This window comes from Archocentrus centrarchus, chromosome 9 (genome assembly GCF_007364275.1).
Source record: "Archocentrus centrarchus isolate MPI-CPG fArcCen1 chromosome 9, fArcCen1, whole genome shotgun sequence".
Classification (NCBI taxonomy): Eukaryota; Metazoa; Chordata; class Actinopteri; order Cichliformes; family Cichlidae; genus Archocentrus; species Archocentrus centrarchus.
The window spans coordinates 3,385,933-3,405,742 of record NC_044354.1 but is presented as its reverse complement, the minus strand read 5'-3'; the positions used below and the strand labels follow the sequence as shown (position 1 = coordinate 3,405,742).

At 41.6% G+C, this 19,810-nt stretch overlaps 1 protein-coding gene and 1 long non-coding RNA gene across 2 annotated transcripts; one reads left to right on the top strand and one right to left on the bottom strand.

Annotated features, from left to right (window-relative positions):
- Positions 1-587: 587 nt before the first annotated feature.
- On the top strand, positions 588-14,642 carry ppef2a (protein phosphatase with EF-hand domain 2a). The gene is made up of 18 exons (XM_030737266.1): positions 588-780; positions 1,609-1,674; positions 1,839-1,847; positions 2,212-2,339; positions 2,422-2,476; positions 2,563-2,738; positions 2,866-2,980; positions 3,187-3,233; positions 3,775-3,941; positions 4,028-4,064; positions 5,050-5,199; positions 5,277-5,615; positions 6,751-6,936; positions 7,059-7,201; positions 7,826-7,932; positions 8,457-8,623; positions 9,290-9,377; positions 11,573-14,642. Exons 2-18 carry the CDS (start codon positions 1,617-1,619, stop codon positions 11,824-11,826), a joined length of 2,226 nt encoding a protein of 741 aa, XP_030593126.1. The 5' UTR covers positions 588-780; positions 1,609-1,616; the 3' UTR covers positions 11,827-14,642.
- LOC115785547 (uncharacterized) lies at positions 3,774-7,927 on the bottom strand. Its single transcript, XR_004020370.1, has 3 exons — positions 7,748-7,927; positions 4,133-4,279; positions 3,774-3,788 (listed from the first exon to the last, which is right to left on the bottom strand). It is a non-coding gene; the product is annotated as an uncharacterized LOC115785547 (long non-coding RNA).
- Positions 14,643-19,810: the final 5,168 nt, after the last annotated feature.

The following is a 19,810-nucleotide window of genomic DNA, read 5'->3' as shown; positions in this document are numbered from 1 at the left end:
CTGCGAGACAGACAGCCATCCACACTCACATTCACACCTATGGACAATTTAGAGTGGCCAATTAACCTAACCCCTGTACAGTAAGTGCATGTCTTTGGACTGTGGGAGGAAACCCACGCTGACATGGGGAGAACATGCAAACTCTACACAGAAAGAGAGATGCCTGGGCCAAGGTGGAATCGAACCCAGGCCTTCTAAATTTCCAGTATGAAATAAATAAATAAATAGATAGATGGATAAATAAATAAAGACGGTTTGAGAATGAATGGCTTAAGCCATCAGAACTGGAGTTAAATAGAAGCTTGGGTGGGAAAAAAAATCAAATTATTTTTAAAAAATCCAAAATAAAATGAAGTTGATCATGCAGAATATTATGAATTATAAACGCAGAGGTATTTGAAGCCCATGTGCATACAAGTCTCCTGTTGCCACCAGCGTTTACCTCCAAGACGTTTCCGTCTCTCTACATGAAGACCTATTTGGAGGCATCAGGTCATTAGATGGAGTAATCCACTTGTGGCTCTGTGCTTTGATTATGTGATCACACCAACAGACTAAAGACTAAAGCAGCTTCGGCCACAGTGCAGAAGAGCTGCACAGTCAGGGTTGCTTCATACGTGAGGCCTTTGTGCAATGACCGGTCTGACTGATTTCCTGCAGCTATCCTGGTGGACTGATGGAGGATGCAACACAGCAAAAGGCTTTTTAAACATTCAAAGGGACTGAAAACTGACAGCTAAATAACCTGGGAAGTGGCGGCCTCATAAAGAAGGCGACCGCGTAAGTAGACAACAGATTTTAAGCTCTAATAGTTGAGTAAGTTTGTTCTTATTTTAATTTCTACAGCAGCTAAATGAAGAGCAAAAAAAAAAAAGATGCCAAACTTCACAGCGTTGGTCCTTTTCTTATCGCCTAAACATGTTTGACTATTTTTAATAGCCAGATTTGGCATAAAACAAGACTTTAATCAGAAAGCCTTCTATGGTTGGATGAGTTTGTTCCTTAAATATGATGAAAAATACTCAAAGAAGCCAAGCAAAACCAATATAATTGAGTCTCACATTCAGATTTCAACACCCAGAGATTTACTGGATCTTTCCAAATTCTCAAAGCTGATTTGTGCATCAGTTATTGACTTGAAACAACAGAAGGGCCTAATAACACCTTTCCCAGGTCTTTATTTTTCCCCTTTGATCAAAATAGCTTCAGGTTGTGAGGATATTTTCCTCCACCTTTGATTCACAGATTGCTTTACATAACCCTTCGCAGAATTCAGACAAAACAGTCCTGCGCAGCAGGATTGAGGCCAATCACAGAGGTTAGGAGCGAACTAGCGGGTAATGAGATTAAAAGGGCACAAAGTCGAACCAGCTGAATGTCCACCAGCTGCTGCTGCTGCTTCTGGGCCACGCTCAGCATTTTCTAAATATGAATGAAAATGTTTCTTAGAGGTCAAGAGTGAAGCAGAGCTGTTAAAAAATGTGCACGAGCAGAGGAATGAAGTTGCATCTCAGCCCGAGGAACACCGTAGAACCTGGACAGGCAAATATGTGTAGATGAATTAGCAAAAATGTATTTAACTCTGAACCCTTTTGTGGCTTTGAACAGGAACAGTCATGGGATGTGGCGTCACAAAGTCCAACCATTTCCACAAACACACAACCAGTGGAAAAGGTAACACACACACACACACACACACACACACACACACACAGACACACACTGACATGCATGGATGATGACTTGTTCACCTTGTTTTTGTGACTGTATTCTCACTCTTACATGTTGTTTTCATGTATGTGCGTCTTTGTGTGTGTTTTTCTCTCTGCTGCCTGCAGCGGTTACAAGTAAGCCACATCTGTTCAACCTTGTTTGTCTTGTTGATGTTATTTCTATTGGCCAGATGTTGGGCATAAACTCAGAACTTTGGTATTTGGGTCAGACACAGTGGTGGAAATATTATTTTACTCAGCAGAAAAAGTAATAATAATGTTGCACATTGGATTTAGACGCAAGTCTAGACTCATATATTGGTTGGGTTGTTGCACTACTACTCTTTGGTTACAGTTAGGCACAAGAAAATAAAACATACTTGTTGTTTTGTTTCCATCAAAGTGTCTGCAGAAAGAGCCTCTCATATGTGTCGTATTCATGCAAGTACCTGCATGTTTCCAAAAGCTGGTCGAAAATGAAATTTCCCCTGTGTTTCAGCCATAAGAGCTGCTATCCTGATCCAGCGATGGTACCGTCAGTACGTTGCCCGCACAGAGATGAGACGCAGATACACCTGGCACGTCTTCCAGTCCATCGAATACTCCGGAGAACAGGCCCAGATAAAGGTGAGACTCCACAGCCATGAGCCAGTCTACTCTTAAATGTTCAATAAAAAAATTATCAATAAAACCTTTTTGTTTCTTGCAGCTTTATAATTTCCTCGGCTACCTCATGGACAATTTCACACCATCGAGCAACGAACGTAAGATTTCTGCACTAATTTTGGAGTTTTTTTACATTTATTTTTTAAAATCCAATCTCTGACTTTGAACCATCTCCACCTTCCAGGAAATTTGATTTCACACATCTTCAGGGAGAACGAGGTCTGCCGAGACACAGAGTGGGAGAGGTACTTCTGCTTCAAGAACATCGAGGTACCGGAGATTTACTCCGGCCCTCACCTCACCTTTCCTCTGACGGTCGAGGAGGCCGTTGGTCTGGTGGAGGCTTTCAGGAACAAGAAAGTAGGTGCACAGCTGTGCAGTGTGTTCACCTGGGTTAAGGAAATAAGTTATTAAATATGTGACTCTGCGTTCTTGAGTTTGTCTCTGTGTCTGAGGCCTTCTCGCTAACAAGTCTCTCTCCCAGCAGCAGCTGCATTCCCGCTACGTCCTTCAGCTCCTCCTGGAGACGTGGAAACTGCTCCGCCTGTTGCCAAATATCAACCGCATCTCCACCTGCCACAGCAAAGAAATCACCATTTGTGGTATGATCAGAGGATTCTTTGAAACTTGTGGATTGTTATGGGCATTAAAAAACATTGTTTCATTGTGCAGGAGACTGAAAACAAACCATTATAAATTTGAAGGATTAAACTAAAAGCTGAAAATTCCCAGACTTTAAGCCATCAGTATGCATTATAATTAATTACTGCTATTTTGTAACCAGCCCCTTCCTGTTCTGTGGTTCCAGGGGATTTGCACGGACAGCTGGAAGACCTGCTGCTGATTTTCTACAAGGTATAAAAAACCTCAATATTTTGAAAATGCTGAATTAAAGCTGTATTTAAACCCAGAATGATGATTTTTTTTTTATTTAATGAGCATCAGATACAATTTTTTAATTGTAATTTACAATAAATTAATAAAATGCTTTATTTTTTATTTCTACCAATGCTTCTGCTTCAAAGCTACTTCAAACATCCAATATAATTTAAGTAATGCTACAAAAAAATGTTTGTCATTAATAAATCTGTCTTTTTCCTCCAGTTAAATAATTAAATAAATATTAATATATATAATTGAAAAAGTCCTAAACTCCGGAGGTGAATGAGTGACTAAAAATCTATCGAATGATTTTCATATTTCACAGTGAGGCGCTGTAATCAGGGAATATTTGATGTGCTTCTTTGAATAAACAGTTTAATAGTTTCAGCTGCAGCATTTTTGTGCTTGAGTGGTGAAAGTGGAGGTTTAATCTAGTGTGTGGTTGATTTGTTTACGTTTAAACTGCGGATTGTCCCTTTAACAATGCGCCCTTTTGACCTTGTTTACCTCGCAGAATGGCATGCCGTCCTTGGAGAAGCCCTACGTGTTTAATGGAGACTTTGTGGACCGAGGCAGAGACTCTATTGAGATCCTCCTCATCCTGTTTGCGTTCCTGCTCGTTTATCCGAGTGACATCTACCTCAACAGAGGAAACCACGAGGACCACATAGTCAACCTCAGGTGAAGATAATAAATGTACACGGAGGAAATGAATCTCTTATCAAATTCATTTAATCCTTATTTCCTTACTTCTCCCGTTGGTTTAGGTACGGCTTCACCAAGGAGGTCCTGAGTAAGTACAAGGTGAGTTTATCTCATGCAAACCTGCAGCTGCTTTTTATGCAGCACTAAATCAAAACTTCTGTGGATACCTTCCCAGAAGAGTTTGATAAAGAGCAGTACACAACAGCAGTCACTCCTCCGTATCGCTAAGAGGATTTGAGGTCATTAAAGAAGGTGACAGCAGGACATCTGGTCTCTGTTGAATCAGGGACTGACAGAGGAAGCTTCAGATACCTCTGCAAAACAAACAAACATGCTGTCTTTAATTACAGTGCAATGTCTCAATCACACACAACAACCACAGGCAGTAACAACCAAACAGAAGTCAACAGTTGGGTTTTGTCTGAGGGTTTTTTTTTTCCTGTTAAAAGGACGTTTCTGGTCCCCACTGTCTCCACTTGCTGCAGCTCACAGGTTCGGCTCAACCACTGGCAGACGGTTGGGTTTCTATATATGTGCTGTATACGTCCGTATCTTACCATATGAAGCGCTTTGAGAAGATTAAGTTTGAGATTTGATGCTAAAATTAGACTGACAGTGTGGGTGAAGATTATCAAAGTAAAATCACAGTCTCAATCAAATCAAAAAGGAGTTTAATTTCATTCTTTTTGAAAACTAATTCTTAATTGTGAGATTTCCTTATTTCTGTTTCTGATAGGGAAGCTGGTTGGGTTGTTTGCCAGTCGTGTTTCCAGCGCTGTCTCACTTAAGCGTCTTCTTGTTAATATAACTTTATTCTTTTATGAACTCTTAACAAACATGTTATTAATTAACAAACCGAGCTCTGATTAAGATGAAACAAAATGTAAATAATGGGGAAGAAACAAACAGAAATTACAAAAAATCTTATATTTTTTTTATCTTGGAGGAACTGAAATCAAAATAATTCCTCTAAATCAAATAAAAATCCAGATCATCTACTACAAAGGCTGACTGGTCGGGAGAGCTTTTCATTAAAACCGCTGTGCACAGTGTTGAAACTTTTCCTTATTGCGTTTTGCATCAGATGCACGGGAAGAGGATCCTGAAGCTGCTGCAGAAGATTTTCAGCTGGTTGCCTCTAGCAACAGTGATCGACCAGAAGGTGCTGATCCTCCACGGAGGGATCTCCGACTCCACGGACCTCGGCGTCCTCGCCAGACTTGACAGACACAATGTGAGGAACCGGCGTGAGATTGTTAAGGCTGTATTTTTCGCTGTCCTTATAATCCGGGCTCTCCTGTTTCCCTTCAGTACGTCTCAGCTCTGAGGCCTCCGAAGAAGAGACACCACAGCTCGGCGGGGATGTCCATCGACTCGGACACAGACGTGGACGCTTCGACCGCCAGCAGGGTCTTCCAGCGTCGCGCCTCCTTCACGTATCCCAAACCCCTGGGAGCCCGAGATTGCTTCCACAATCGCTCGCTGCAGGACTTCTCGGACCGAATCAGAGTGAACGTGGAGAACCCGCTGGAGGTCAAGAGGAGGGAAGAGCTGACTTTGAACGCACAGATCAACAAGTCAGAACAGGATTCTCTGTTCTTGTCCACTGAATCTGTCAGCAGCGACACCACCAAGGATGAGTGGAAACTGGTGAGCATGAAACAGAGTTTTTTTTAGAAGCTGCCAGTGAGCTGAAGCAGGATGAATGAGGTAAAAACAAACCCCTATAAAAACACAACATAGCTGCAATGATGGTCAAGTATGAAATGCTGCTGTCAAGGCTGCTCTTAGTCTTTCATTTGTAAAGAAAGGCACTGTTGGCTGCTCCCTTATTCACACGGGGGGTCAGCACAGCAGGTAACTCCACCTGTTCAACTGGGCAGATTTCTGTCTTCCTGATTTCTTTTTTTTTCATTTGTCACACATACTTGTTTCAGATCATCAAACAAAAGAAAACCAGTGTAACTAGAGTAAAAAGCAGTTTTTAGGTTGTACCTGAGATATTTTTGTAGTGATTTCATCACAAGGTGGAAAATGATTTTGTCGGCGGTCGGGACACTTCGGCCTCACTCCTGCTCCAGTTACGGCCTGATAGACTCGGTCAGTAATCAGCGCTCACCTCACAGGAGGTGCTGTGGTTTTTGTTGCCTGCATAAGTCTTCAAAGGCTTTAATCCGCCCTGTCACTAAACCCTCTGCTGTAACTTCAGTCTACTTTTAGAACTTGCTGTCACCACCTTAAGTGCAGGCCGGTCCAAACATACTTAGTGTCTGCAGACCACCAGTAAGCTGTCAGTACTGGTAATAAGAATAGTGAAGGTATCATTTGAGGTGATTAGAAAACTGTTAAGTGAAGTTTTAAAACCCTAAGACATCGAGGAGTTGTTCTGACCGTGACGCCTCACTGGCTAATGAGCTGGATAATCGTTATTTTGGTTTCTTAGACCGACCAAAATGTATAAAGAAGGCTTAAAGTTTTATTCAATGTGAGCCAAAATGAGTAACTAAGCCCATAAACTCATGAGGAAAGGTCGACACGTTCCAAGACCATTTTCCCACCGACTGCTACAGGACGGGAAGACTTTTTTCCTCCTGTTATCCATGTAAAAATGAAGGGATTAAGTTACCTCTGCACTTTCAGACCCAAAACAACCAATCATATACATCCAGCATGCAGTACATGAGATAAGGATGAGCTGGGCAAATGGTCAGGAGGTTTAAAGCAGGCATAGAAATACACCAGTATGAGAAACTTTAAAACTGCTTTGATTTCTTCATCCCACCAGATCCTGGACCTGCTGTGGAGCGATCCGATGGCTCAGGACGGCTGCATACCCAACGAGGTGAGGGGTGGAGGCTGCTACTGGGGGCCTGATGTCACAGAGGACTTCCTGAACAGACACAACCTGCAGCTCATCATTCGCTCCCACGAGTGCAAGCAGGAGGGCTATGAGTTCTGCCACAACCGTAAGGTCAGCTCAGTGATCCCGCAGTTCAATCCAATCGTCTCTCCCGAGTAGGATACGTGCTGTAAACAGCATCAGTGTTTCCTTCCTCCCCGATTACAGGTTTGTCCTTTTTTTCTTTCGTTCAGGTCCTCACTCTGTTTTCTGCCTCTAATTACTACGACGTGGGGAGCAACAGGGGGGCCTACGTGAAGCTGGGCCCTGACCTTGTGCCTTATTTGATCCAGTACCAAGCCAGCAGCATGACCAGAGAGCTCACGGTGAAACAAAGGTACCACCAGAAAGTATTCAACCCTGACGCTCTCTTCACTACATAAATCCTTCATTCGTAGTTTATCTGTTGATTATTTTACTTCATTAATACTTGATATCAAGATATCTTGATGTCATATAGAGTAAAAAAAACTGTAGGGTATGAACCATTTAAAACAGTCTGGAGCCTGAGATACACTGACCACCTAACATCAAACTTTGGCCATGTTTAATATGATTATCTATGATTATCATATTAAACATATCATAATCATAATCATATCTATGATATGATTATGATTGTAGATTATTTTCACTCAGTATTTTAAGTGACTTCAACTTTCTGCACTTTTTACTGTGTGTATGTCTGAGCTGCTGCCACATATTTAAGGTACATATTAAGGAAACGCACAATAGGCCCTCTTTAAACAGTAAACCGATTATCATAGTTAGCTTTTTGTCAATAAAAGCAACTTTATGAAACTCGTGGTGTCAGCATATCCACACAGCGTATCTACATTATTAACCTTAACTATATTTCAAGAACTTCCCGCAAATGTCTCACTGATGAGAAACCCGTTTTGCCTCTTTCTGTGATAACCGATGTTCTCCACTCTTCTGTTTGCCGTCGTCTCGTCCGCAGTGTCGGGCGAACCGAGCGCTCGGCTCTCAGGGTCCTGCGGGAGCAGCTGTTTGCGCACAAGTCTGACCTCCTCTGTGCCTTCAAAAAGTTTGACAGCGAGAACACAGGTGCGTGTAATTTGAGTTTCATAAGTGGATTCGGCTCTCATCGGATGAGGTGTTACTTTATTTTGTTGCTGATCTTTTTTACCCCCGTGGCTCTCAAAAGATGTTCTCCCCTGTTGGGGAGAAATGTGAGCTCGCACCTTTTGTATTTGTGTGGAACATAATGATCCACCGCGGGATAAAAACAACATGTGGGCGGGGCAAAGGTCTGACTCAGAAGATCTCAGAGGTTCACAGAAACTTCTGTTTCAGGGATCTAATGTCATTTACAATAGACGAACAGCCTCGTGTGCCAAATATAAAACTGTATGGGAGAAAAAAATAAGCACTTGGATGGATTTTCCAGCCTATTTTTGAATAAGCAAACACTTGATTCTCTTTGAAATAGTGCCTACGAATAAAGACAGTGCATTATTATATTCACTGGATTTGACAAAAAACTGAAAACAGAACTGAGAAAAATCTTAAGGTGATAAAACAATCACACCATTTCTCTTTAAATTAGTAAGAATTTACACCTCTATTAGGTCTGGTGTCTCTGAACAACTGGGCCTCTGCGGTGGAGAATGTGATGCACCTCGATCTGCCCTGGAGGATGCTTCGCTGTCAGCTGGTCACCTGCAAGAACAGCGAAGGCATGATAAACTACTACGATTGGTTCAACGAGCTCGCCATCGCAGGAACCAATACAGACGTAAGAACTCATCAGCACTGTCTTAGGTAGCTAAAGACTAGCTGTCACACACTTAAGTGGTGTTTATGTGAAAATACAACACTACATTATGCTAAATCCTTAGAAAAGGCATGTTGATACAGAGACTGAGGGAGTAAAATAAAAGGTAAATTGCTCTTCGGTTTGCACCAAAGTGGTGAAGGTCAGAGTGTTTGATTAAACAGCTGATCATTGCAAATAAAGCAATAAAAAAACAATATGAATACAAAAAAAAAGCACTTATTTGTTTCCTTTTTCTGGGATGATGTGTATTCTAGCTGTGTTATTCATTTAAACCTGCCTGCAAAGGATACAGCTGAGCATCCTCAGTTGCAGCTTTCCTGGTAAGCTTCCTCTCTCCCCAAGAGAGATTTTAGGAAGTGAGAGGTCCTTCATGATGGCACTGAGATAGATTTCCAGACAAGGAAGTACAAAATGGGGAAGGCTTTAGTTTATAGAACTGAAAGAGACCAAATTAACTAATTAATTAACCAAACTAATTAAATCTGTCATTATTTTCTGACCAATCTAAAAGATGCTGCATATAAAATAATGCAGGGTTCTGCAGATGTTCTTGCTGTTCTTTTTGTACTTTGTGTTGTTTTATGACTTTGGGCCTTTTCTTTCTGGGTGTTTTCCCTCTTGCAGCACATTGACCAGAGTCTGCTGGAAACGTTGTACCGCCACCGGTCAACTTTGGAGACCATCTTCAGGATTGTAGACACAGATAACTCAGGTCAAACACTTTTTAATTTATAAATTATATTAAATGTAGACTTTGATGCATGCCATCATGTTTTAATGCAGGAGCAAACCTGCTAATGGGATATTTTACTTAATGTTAGCCTAATGTTGTTTTATTCATTGCAATCCACCATCTGATTGGGGCATTTCTCTGTGCAGTTTACATAAGAAGGGAGGGTGTGCTCCAACTATTGGGGGAATCACACTCCTCAGCCTCCCCAGTAAGGTCTATGGCAGGGTGCTGGAAAGGAGGGTCCGTCTGTTAGTCGAACCTTGGATTCAAGAGGAACAATGCGGTTTTCGTCCTCGTCGCAGAACGCTGGACCAGCTCTTTATCCTCTCGAGGATATTCGAGTGTGGGTGGGAGTTCGCCCATCCAGTCTACATGTGTTTTGTGGATTTGGAGAAGGCATTCGACCGCGTCCCTCGGGGTATCCTGTGGGAGGTCTTGCAGGGGTATGGGGTGTCTGGCCTGTTGTGGGCCATTCAGTCCCTGTAGAACTACAGTGAGAGCTTGGTCCGTAAGTCGGACTCGTTTCCAGTAGGTGTTGAACTTCATCAGGGCTGACCTTTGTCACCGATTCTGTTCATAATTTTTATGGACAGAATTTCTGCATGTAGCCAAGTGGTGGAAGGCTTCTTCCTTGGTGGCCTCAGAATCTCAGATGATGCGGTTCTGTTGGCTTCATTAGGTGGTGGCCTCCAGCTCACAGTGGAACGGTTCACAGCAGAGTGTGAAGCAGCTGCCACGAGAATCAGCACCTCTAAGTCTGAGGCCATGGTCCTCAGCCGGAAAAGGGAGGAGTGCCCACTCCGGCTCAGAGAGGAGTCGCTGCCCCAGGTGGAGGAGTTCAAGTATCTCAGGGTCTTATTCACGAGTGACGGGAGAAGGGAGCGGGAGATCGACAGACGGATCAGCTTTGGGTAGTGAAGCGAATCGCGAATACAAGCGGCAGAAATGAGCTTCCTCCAAAGGGTGGCTGGCCTCTCCCTTAGAGATAGGGTGAGGAGTGCAGTCATTTGGGAAGGGCTCAAAGTAAAGCCGCAGCTCCACCACATTGAAAGGAGCCAGTTGATGTGGTTCGGGCATCTGACCAGGATGCCTCCAGGGCGCCTCTTGGGGAGGTGTTTCGGGCATGTTCTGCTGGGAGGAGGCCCCGGGGCAGACCCAGGACACGCTGGAGAGATTATATCTCTCGGCTGGCCTGAGAATGCCTTGGGGTCCCCCTGGTGGATAAGCTGGAGGAGGTGGCTGAGGAGTGGATGGCTGGGCTTCGCTGCTTAGGCTGCTGCCCCTGCAACCTGGCCCTGGATAAGCAGAAGAAAATGGATGGATGGATACTCTAGCTTCCTACCATAGTCCAAAGACATGCAGTTTAATGTGGATAGGTTAATTAGTGTTTCTAAATTGTATGAGAGAGAATGGTTGCTTGTCTCTCTGTGTTAGCCCTGCGACAGACTGGCAACCTGTCCAGGGTGTACCCTGGCTCCAACCCATCAGTGCAACTGACAGGAAAAAACCTGCATACAAACATAAATTAGCCTCTTAAAATACACATGAATACAAAGAAATCCAAGCAAGAGCAGCAAGAAAAGCACACAACAGGTAATAAAATGACTTTAATAACTTGCATTAAATGTCAGTTTCCATCTTAAAACACTGAAATGTGCTTGAAAAGAGAAGAATATATGAAATCCACAAAGAAATCCTTTCTTCATCAAACAACTAATGTTTCTCTATTGTATGTATTTTTGACATTTAATCTTACCTTATGAAGACATTTGTTTTGTCATATTTCATTTTATTTTATTGAGAGGTGTACCATTCTCCTCGTTAAAGCTGTTTGTTATTGTGTTTGTGTTTAACTTAAGTTTTAACAGCTGCCAATAGCTTTATAATCAACATGGAAAATAAGATTGAATGAGGGAGTAAAATGTGTCAGGACTCTGATGTGTCACTGTGAGACTTCTGCTGAGCTTAGCCTCCTTTAATCCATCAGTACTGTGCTAAACAGCCAGCAGGAGGTTACGGTCGCCTGAGTCCTAATGAGGATTAACCCACTGGTTTACTGGCCTTTCCATCACGCCCCTCTGATCACACGCACAGACAGCGACACACTTTTTTCTTTTTCAATGTCTGCCTTTTACTTTAACCTCTAACCTCCTACTCCTCTTCCTCCCTCTCAGGATTCATCAGCATGGAGAACTTCCGGCAGACCTGGAAGCTGTTGAGCGTCTACCTAAAGATGGAGATCACTGACGAGGCCATCTCCGACCTGGCCATCGCCATCGACAGCAACCACGACGGCAGCATCGACATCGATGAGTTCATGGAGGCTTTTCGGCTCACAGACAAGAAGAGCCGGCTGGAACGAGGACGCAGTATGTTCATGGGCACGGCCTCAGACCTCACCAAGCTGGAGGGAGATCCCAATGTGTGATCAAAAAGAGCGTTGGAGGGGGCGGAGAAGGAGATGCGGCCAACGCAAGCTGCTTTAATGACGCACATGAAGATGCAGGATGATGCTGAGCAACAGCCGAGTGGATCACACGGGATTAGGAGGAGGTTAGAGATCAGGGTATCTGACAGCGAATGCTCATTTGAAGCTGAGGAAGCACAGCCGCTTGAAAAACACGTCTATTTTATTATTAAAATAATCTAAAACCTGACAAACGAAAAGGCATCATATATAAAATAACAACACTAGATTCACTTATAATGATTATATGCATTTTATATTTCTTGAATACATTTTTAATAGCTGAAAATGTGACTAATGTGAAGTCATTTCTACATAAAAAGATGCTAGCACTCCAGATGTGTTAAAATGGACAGTGTAGTGATCGCAGTCAGACAATGATCCGCAAATAAAACTCAGTCCAAGAGCATTGTAATGAGAGGGAGCACAGAAATGTGAATACTTCAAATATATGAAGAAATATGTTAAACATATATTAAAAAAAAATACTTGCCAAAGGTTTTTGGGAGGTATGTTTTGCATTATATATTCATATTTGTCATTATTTTTATCTAGACCCCAGTGTTTTGGGGTTTTTTGTGAATTTGTTGGCTTTGTTGAACCCGTATTTCAAGAAGAGGGAGGAACATGAGGTATAAGAGTGGAGGAAGGTGCACACAGGTGGACTACATCTTATACAGAAGGTCTCCTATGCAAAGACGTGGGACACTCCAAGGTGGTGTCACGGCAGAATGTACACTCAACAAAAATATAAACGCACAAACCCAAAAGGTTAAGTTAAAATGACCTTTCCCTTAACATGCCCACGCACTCCGGGAGGAATGGGACGACATCCTACAGGCCACTATTGACAGTCTGGTGATGTTTATGCACCGCAGCTCGTGGACACAGTTGGTACTGAGTGTGTCCACTCTGATCGGTCACCACGCTGTGTTCGCTTTGCAATAACACATGGACTGTTGCATAAGCATCTGAAACACTGGTTGCTATTGAAGCCTGAAATGATACTGAGTGTATATATAAATGCTTATGCATTCTTGATTAGTGATGAGATGAAATAGGGATTCGTTTTGTGTGATTATATTTTTGTTGAGAGTAGCTAGACAGCACTGGATGGCAGCCTGTAGGATGTGCTTGGAAATCGAGTGAAGGCAGAAGCAAGGATTAAACGGTGGAAGCTGAAGAAGAAAGAATGCTGCGCAGAGTTCAGTGAGGGGATGAGAGAGGATCTGGATGGTAGGGAAGAGTTACCAGATGACTGGGACAGTACAGCTGAGAGAAACTGCTAAGAAGGTGTTTGGTGTTTGGACAGAGGAAGGAGCTAAGAGAGGTGGCAAAGGAAAAGGCTTATAGTGAGATATATGTGAGGCCAGACACTAAGGAAGGAGAAAACAACTTGTATCGATTGGCTAAGCAGAGATCAAGCTGGAAAGGATGTGCAGCAGGTTAGAGGTGGAGATGTACTTACAAGTGAAGATATTGTGTTGAGAAGGAGTACTCTGAGGAACTGATGAAGAAAATGAGAGGGAAGAATAGATGGAGGAAATATAATGAATCAGAAAGTGCAGAGGGCAATGTGAAGAGGATGAAGACTGGAAATGTGGTTTGTCCAGATGGCATACCTGTGGAGGTGACTGGGAAACAGGGCAGTGGCCTTTTTTGACCAAAATGTTTAACACAATCTTTGTGAGAGGATGCTTGAGGAATGGAGAAGAAGTGTACTGGGACCGATTTTCAAGAGCAAGAGTGATGTGCAGAGCTGTAGTGATGACAGAGGGGTAAAGTTGATGAGCCATACCATGAAACTTTGGGCAAGAGTTGTTGAAGCTAGGATTAAGGAGAGGCAACCATCACTGAGCAGCAGCATAGCTTCATGCCGAGAAAGAGCTCTACAGATGTGACATTTGCTTTGAGAGTGTTAACAGAGAAGTATATAGAAGGTCAGAAAGAGTTGCACCTACTGTAGGAGATATCAAGGAGAACATTTTTAAATTTTGGGTCCACTTGCTGTGGAAACGCTGCTTGAATGTTACTGGTGCCTTAAGCAGTTGCAGCATTTGAAGTAAAGTGTAGTGTGGACTGATTGTTTTCTGTCAGCGCAGCAAACGAGTCTTCAACTTGGCCAGAATCGTGAACTCATGATTTCATTCATTTGACTTAAAAGATGTTCATCTACCTCCAGTCTCTGAGGTTTAAACGGTGTAGGTTGAGAATTTGGGAAATATGCTGATTATGTTTGCTTAGCTGAGCATAAAGACAGGAAACAGTAAGAAACAGCTCACCTGACTTCATTGCTATATGGTCACAGAATAACCAGTTACTAACATTACTAACATTATATTAAAGACAAGGTAATGTTATTACATTACATTATAGTTTGGCACGGCACTCAAAAAATCCTGAATCGAATTTTGAATTACAGGAAACCTGCAGCAGTAAACATGGTGGTAAGATTTTAACATCTTTCCCTGTTTCCAGTCTTTATGCTGAGCTGAGTATCTGCAGAGTAGTATTTAAATGGTTGATGATTTAACACTAAAATCAACATTTTCCCAGAATGTTGACTTGTTCCTTCAAGACGTGATAAATATTTTTAGTTGTATCTGTTGTATAAAGTTTCCACATTATTGAGTATCACTTATTGCAACAAAAAAAGTCAGTGAGTCTGCATGAATGTGAATTTTACTGTTTTTCTGACATGTTAAACATGTGAAACCTTTACTGTAAGTACATCTGACAGTCAATTGAACTGGTTTAATTAAAGTAGCCTGTGTTTATTCATTTGTTTTTTTTTTTTATCCTTATTATTTAAGAGGAAACATGAAACTCAAAACTTTGCTTTGCAGTCAGTGACTGCCTGAACCCGTATTCATCACTAAACGCTGCGTTTCCTCCCTTGAGATGCTCTGTTAGGCCTTTACTGAAGCCGCCTTCAGCTGCTGCCTGTTTGTGAGTCTCTCTACCTTCAGTTTTGTCTTCAGTAACTGGAAAGCATGCTCCGTTGGGTTGAGATCAAACCTAATGATGGTCTCCTTCACTTGGACCTCACATTGAGAATTCCAGTGAACAGCTACTAAATGGAAGTTCAACACTTGGAATCAGCTCCAGATCTTTTATCTTAATGTGTCCTGGCTTAAGTTAAGTTCTCACCTGTCTATGAAACTGCTCATCAGTCAAGTATTCAAATACTTTGGAGCCTCTGAAGGTGTACAAAAATGGTTGTAATTCCTAAACTGTTGATGTGATGCTTAAATCAAAGTTGAAAGTCAGCACTTCACTTACATCTTAAAGGTTTGATTTAAAAATCTACTGTGGTGGTGTGCAGAGGCAAAAAAAAAACCAAACACTTTTTAAACACTTGGGGGCATTTTTTTAAGGTTTTTGGTCATAATCTTTCCATTTTACTTATTTATCAATAATCGCATAGTCTAACTGAAATAATTTTAAATGCTTTAATTTCTTATTTGCATACTAGGATGGATACCTGCTTTAAAGCGCTAAAGTAAACATGCTCAAACCACCTGATTTTAAAGTATCGATTCAGTTCACAGAATCGGCAGCAGGGGGCACCACAGACCAGTTACTGCAGCTTCTCCTGCACAGATCAGCTTCTCAGGACTGAAGAGAAGTGCTCACTGTTTCAGAGAAAGAGTGGGAGTCATGGGGGGGGGGGGGCAGGCTGTTATGATTAAAAGCTAACACGCCCTGAAGTTGAGCTGCAGCAGCAAACAGCTAATTATTGTGGTTTTACCTGCATTCTCTCTCCGAGCCTTCAAAGCTTTGAGTGGGTGGATTTTAACAGAGGTCCGAACCTACCTGCAGTTTCACAAACCAAAGTCTGCACGTTTTACCTGCAGGAGAAGGAGGAGGAGTCCTGAGCTCGGACTGCACTTTCTTATAGTGCAGATACTCAACAGCGGAAAAGTTTGGGTAAATTATAAATGAGGAGACTGATGACGTAAACCGTTTATGTTGGCATAAACACTGGAGAAAAACAGCTGCACCTCTAACATCTGAGTTAACCAGTTAATCCCCTTCTGCAGCCATGTTTTACATTTCTCATATGAATATCCCAGTGTGATGGCTTAAACTAACAGCTGATTACTCATTTCATTTATTCCATTCCTTCTGCTGTCTCGTTGTTACAGTAGTAAATAATATTTAGAGTTCACAAGTTTATTAACAGCCAGACTGAATGTAACATTGACAGTGGTAGCAATTCCAGTTGGGGACAAGCAAAAACACTCTGACAGACTCACTCTGGATACAAGAGTATCCAGGAGTCCTGTGCAGAGGCAAAACACATAAGCCAGTAACTGTTTGTAGCTTAACAAGTTTCCCTCTTCTTAAACAGTGCACAGCAAATCAGCCGATTACCGACAGGTGAGGGGAGCTGAGGGAGGATCTGCCCCTGAAGCACAAGGTGTGGTAAACAAACACACAAGACAGGGGGAGAGGAGAGAGACAGAGAATGAGCGAGTCAGCACGGCAGGACCACGACAAGCTGTTGGTGCTGGACTGGCCTGCATTTCAGAAACTGCTGACCGACTGGGATTTTCCACCATCCTGAGGGTTTACAGAGCATGGACCAAAAAAGAGGAAATATCCAGCGAGCAGCAGTGAAAATGAAAATGAAAGAACAGGAAACGGAGGCTGCAGTACTGAGGGCTCAGAAATACTGGGGTGGGGGTGGAGGGTGCTTTGACGGCATCTAATTTAGAAAATTTTGATTTTATGAAGGCAAAAGTTTTTATGACTTCATTAAATACACTAAGTTATTTACATAAAAAATCTGAAACCGTGATTCTGAGGAGGTGAGGTGGGAGTCACTGATTGATTTTAATATCTTAATAAAAATGTGAGGAATATATTTTATTAGGTATAAAACAGCCGTAGCATTTACATATTATAACCCTGTTTTTTCTGTGTTAACATCTTTTTTTTTTTTAATCTTGGGAAGACTTAGATCAGGCTGATACTGTGGAGAGTGATAACGGAAAGAGGGGAAAAACTGAGTGTTTCTTGTATTTCTTTGAGGGATGATCTTGATCATCGTGAGCTGTGGCAAACACTAAACTTGTGACGGGTCTGCAGTTCAGTCTGGAGCTTGTTTATGTCGGCTATAGTCAGCACATTCTCCAAGCACATTAATTAGCAAGTTCTCTGGAATGGAGGGGCCTACAAAGCTGCTCCTGTTTTAAAGCCAAAGGGTGGTTACGCCCAGCGTTGATTCGACTTGTTCGACATATGAACATGTGAGTGATGATAAACTTAATAACCCTTTTAACATGTTAAAAATGATCCAGTATGCTTCCTCCAGAAGGCCGAATCCTGCCACCACCAACCGCGACACAGAGACGCTCCTGCTGGTGGGACAAAGCAGAAGCAGTTAGAGGCAGAGTATTGTCCGCAGCCTGCGGGTGGTCTTACAGTAAAGCTGCTGGAGCTCTGAATGAATGATTCACAGTTTGATGGAGCGTGTGGATCAGCTAAAGCGTGACGGGTCAGGTCAGGCATGATAGACTCGCAGCTGCTTAACTATAGTTTTAAGTGATAATTAGTAACAAGTACTCAATGGGACATCTCAGTGTCCCATTGAGTACTCCTAACTGTTTGGGTAAGTTACTGCAGGATGCTGTGCTTCCAGAGTTCCAGAACAAATGCTTTTGTAGCTGCATTTAAAGCACTTTTTTATTTATTTTAATCCTAACACAATATTTCTTTAATGAATGCTGTAAAGTTTGATTCAGAGTTACACTAAACAAATAAGTGGAGAAGGAAAGCTCCAACTTGGGACAGTCTTCAATTTTTCACAAATAAACTTTTAAAAACATGATTTTAAGTTATTACCGTTATTACAGCTGCGATTTGGTTTATTTGTGGCGTTTACGACAAGCTTCATCAAACTAAATCTTCTTCTTCCTTCATGTCGACACATTTCATATTTTTGCTCGTTTGTGTGGACTCTCCAGACGTCTTAATACAAGTAATTATTCTAAATTTAATTCTGATCCTGATTAAACTTTGATACCTTGATTAAACGATACCTATGAAGGGAATGATGACAAAAAAATGCCAGAATCTTCTTTGTCATAATTCATCGTAAACTAAAAATAAACGTCAAAAAAATTGGACACCTCATCTCAAGATCTGGCAAATGGAAGTTTGACTTTCTCTAACTGCCCAGTTAAGTACAATCCTTAAGCCTTAACTACAAGTATGCTTTCCTCGTACGAAGCTGAATTCCCTTTTGCTTCAGTTCTTTATAACATTCAGCAAAGTGCTGGAAACGTTCCTCAACAGAAACCCGAACTGTTGATACAAGCCGGGATGGATCCGTGCCTTCATGTCACCAATTCTGACTCTAACATCTGAATGTTGCAGCAGAAAGCGAGACTCTTCAGAACAGGAAACATAATTTCCAGTCTTCTTTTGTCCAATTTTGGTGAGATGGTGTAAACTGTAGGCTCAGTTTGCTGTTCTTAGCTTACAGGAGTTGCACTGGAGGCCTATACTACCAAGCAGGATTTTGGCTTATCCAGGAAACTTCAGGGGTAACCCGGGGTTTTCAGTACTACGAAGGTGGTTCGCTCAATACCAGCGTAATTCACTATGGTAACTCATACTGTGAACCTAACCTGATCTGGAATGGGTTAGGTTCACAGCATGCTCATCAGCTTCACCTTTACCCTTCAACGGCATCGAGTCTGCAGCTGAGAGAATACAAACTCAAACTGTTGGGAGCAGGTTATGTTCAGAGTTTGAGCTGGAAGTGCCACATTTTCACTGAGTCTTTCATTTGCAGCGTGTTTTACATGCAAAATGAATTCTCTGCTCGGGGAAATTAACACAAATAAAAACATCTGAAAAATCAAAAACATTCCTGTTTGATCACCATCTGAAGAAAACTAAGAACGGGTCATTTTTACTTGGTTTCTGCGCGTTCATTCATCGAACAGGAATGACACAAAACAAACAGGAATAAGGAGTCCAATTATTAAATTTAATAAAGCCATTTCAAACAGTTTACAGATTAATCTGGTTCAGAGTTGTCGGAGCTGTCTGATGCAGTCAGTGCAGCTTCACACAAGAAACAAAAGAGATAAAGAGAAAAAAGAGTTTTGTAATAAATAGAAAAAATCCTAAAAAAAGAAAAAATATAAATGGTACCTTGTTAACATTGTTTTTGTTGTTGCGGTTTGGACTGACTGACAAAATGACTGATGACACTGGGTGTAGAAAAGGGGCTCCGATTAAAAAGAGGGTGAAACTTCAAAATAACCGGTGATATAAAATTATTTAAGTGTAAACTTCCGAGCACAGATATTAAGCTGAAAGCTAAGTTTAAAGGAGAAATCTCTCCATCTTCATCAGGTAAAAGTTGATCTTTGGGTCAGAAACTAACTAAGCAATCCCAAAATTAGGTTAGAGTATTTTTTGCAAATTATTAGAGGTCATTTTTCCAGAAGATTGTTGTTAAATTTCAAGAAAAAGTCTACGTGAGAAGCTCAGTTTTAGTAAAACCTCAAAAGAAAGGTTAGAAAAGAAAAACAGTGCATGTAAATACTTTGTGAAACAGCAGAATCTGAGACCCAAAACAAAGTGCCAAACTTTGAGCTGCCGCTCTGCTACAAAGTAAAATACAGAGAACTAAAAACTTATTTATTTGCCCATGTAGGATAGAATACAAGTTACCGATTTACTCTTTTGTGCATTTATATTTATTTTGTAGATTTGTTTAAAGCTAGGATTTAGAGAAAAACAGAGAACATTTGAATTTTGAATGTCTGAACAATTTGATATTGAATCTAGCATTAAAGGAAAAATCCCAGAAGCTAATAATATAAAATCAGTATGCCTTTTAGATAAATAAGGTACATTAAGGTAAATTATTGAGACAAACAGAGTTAAGTCTCAAAGGAGGGATACAGACCCGCAGAAAGTT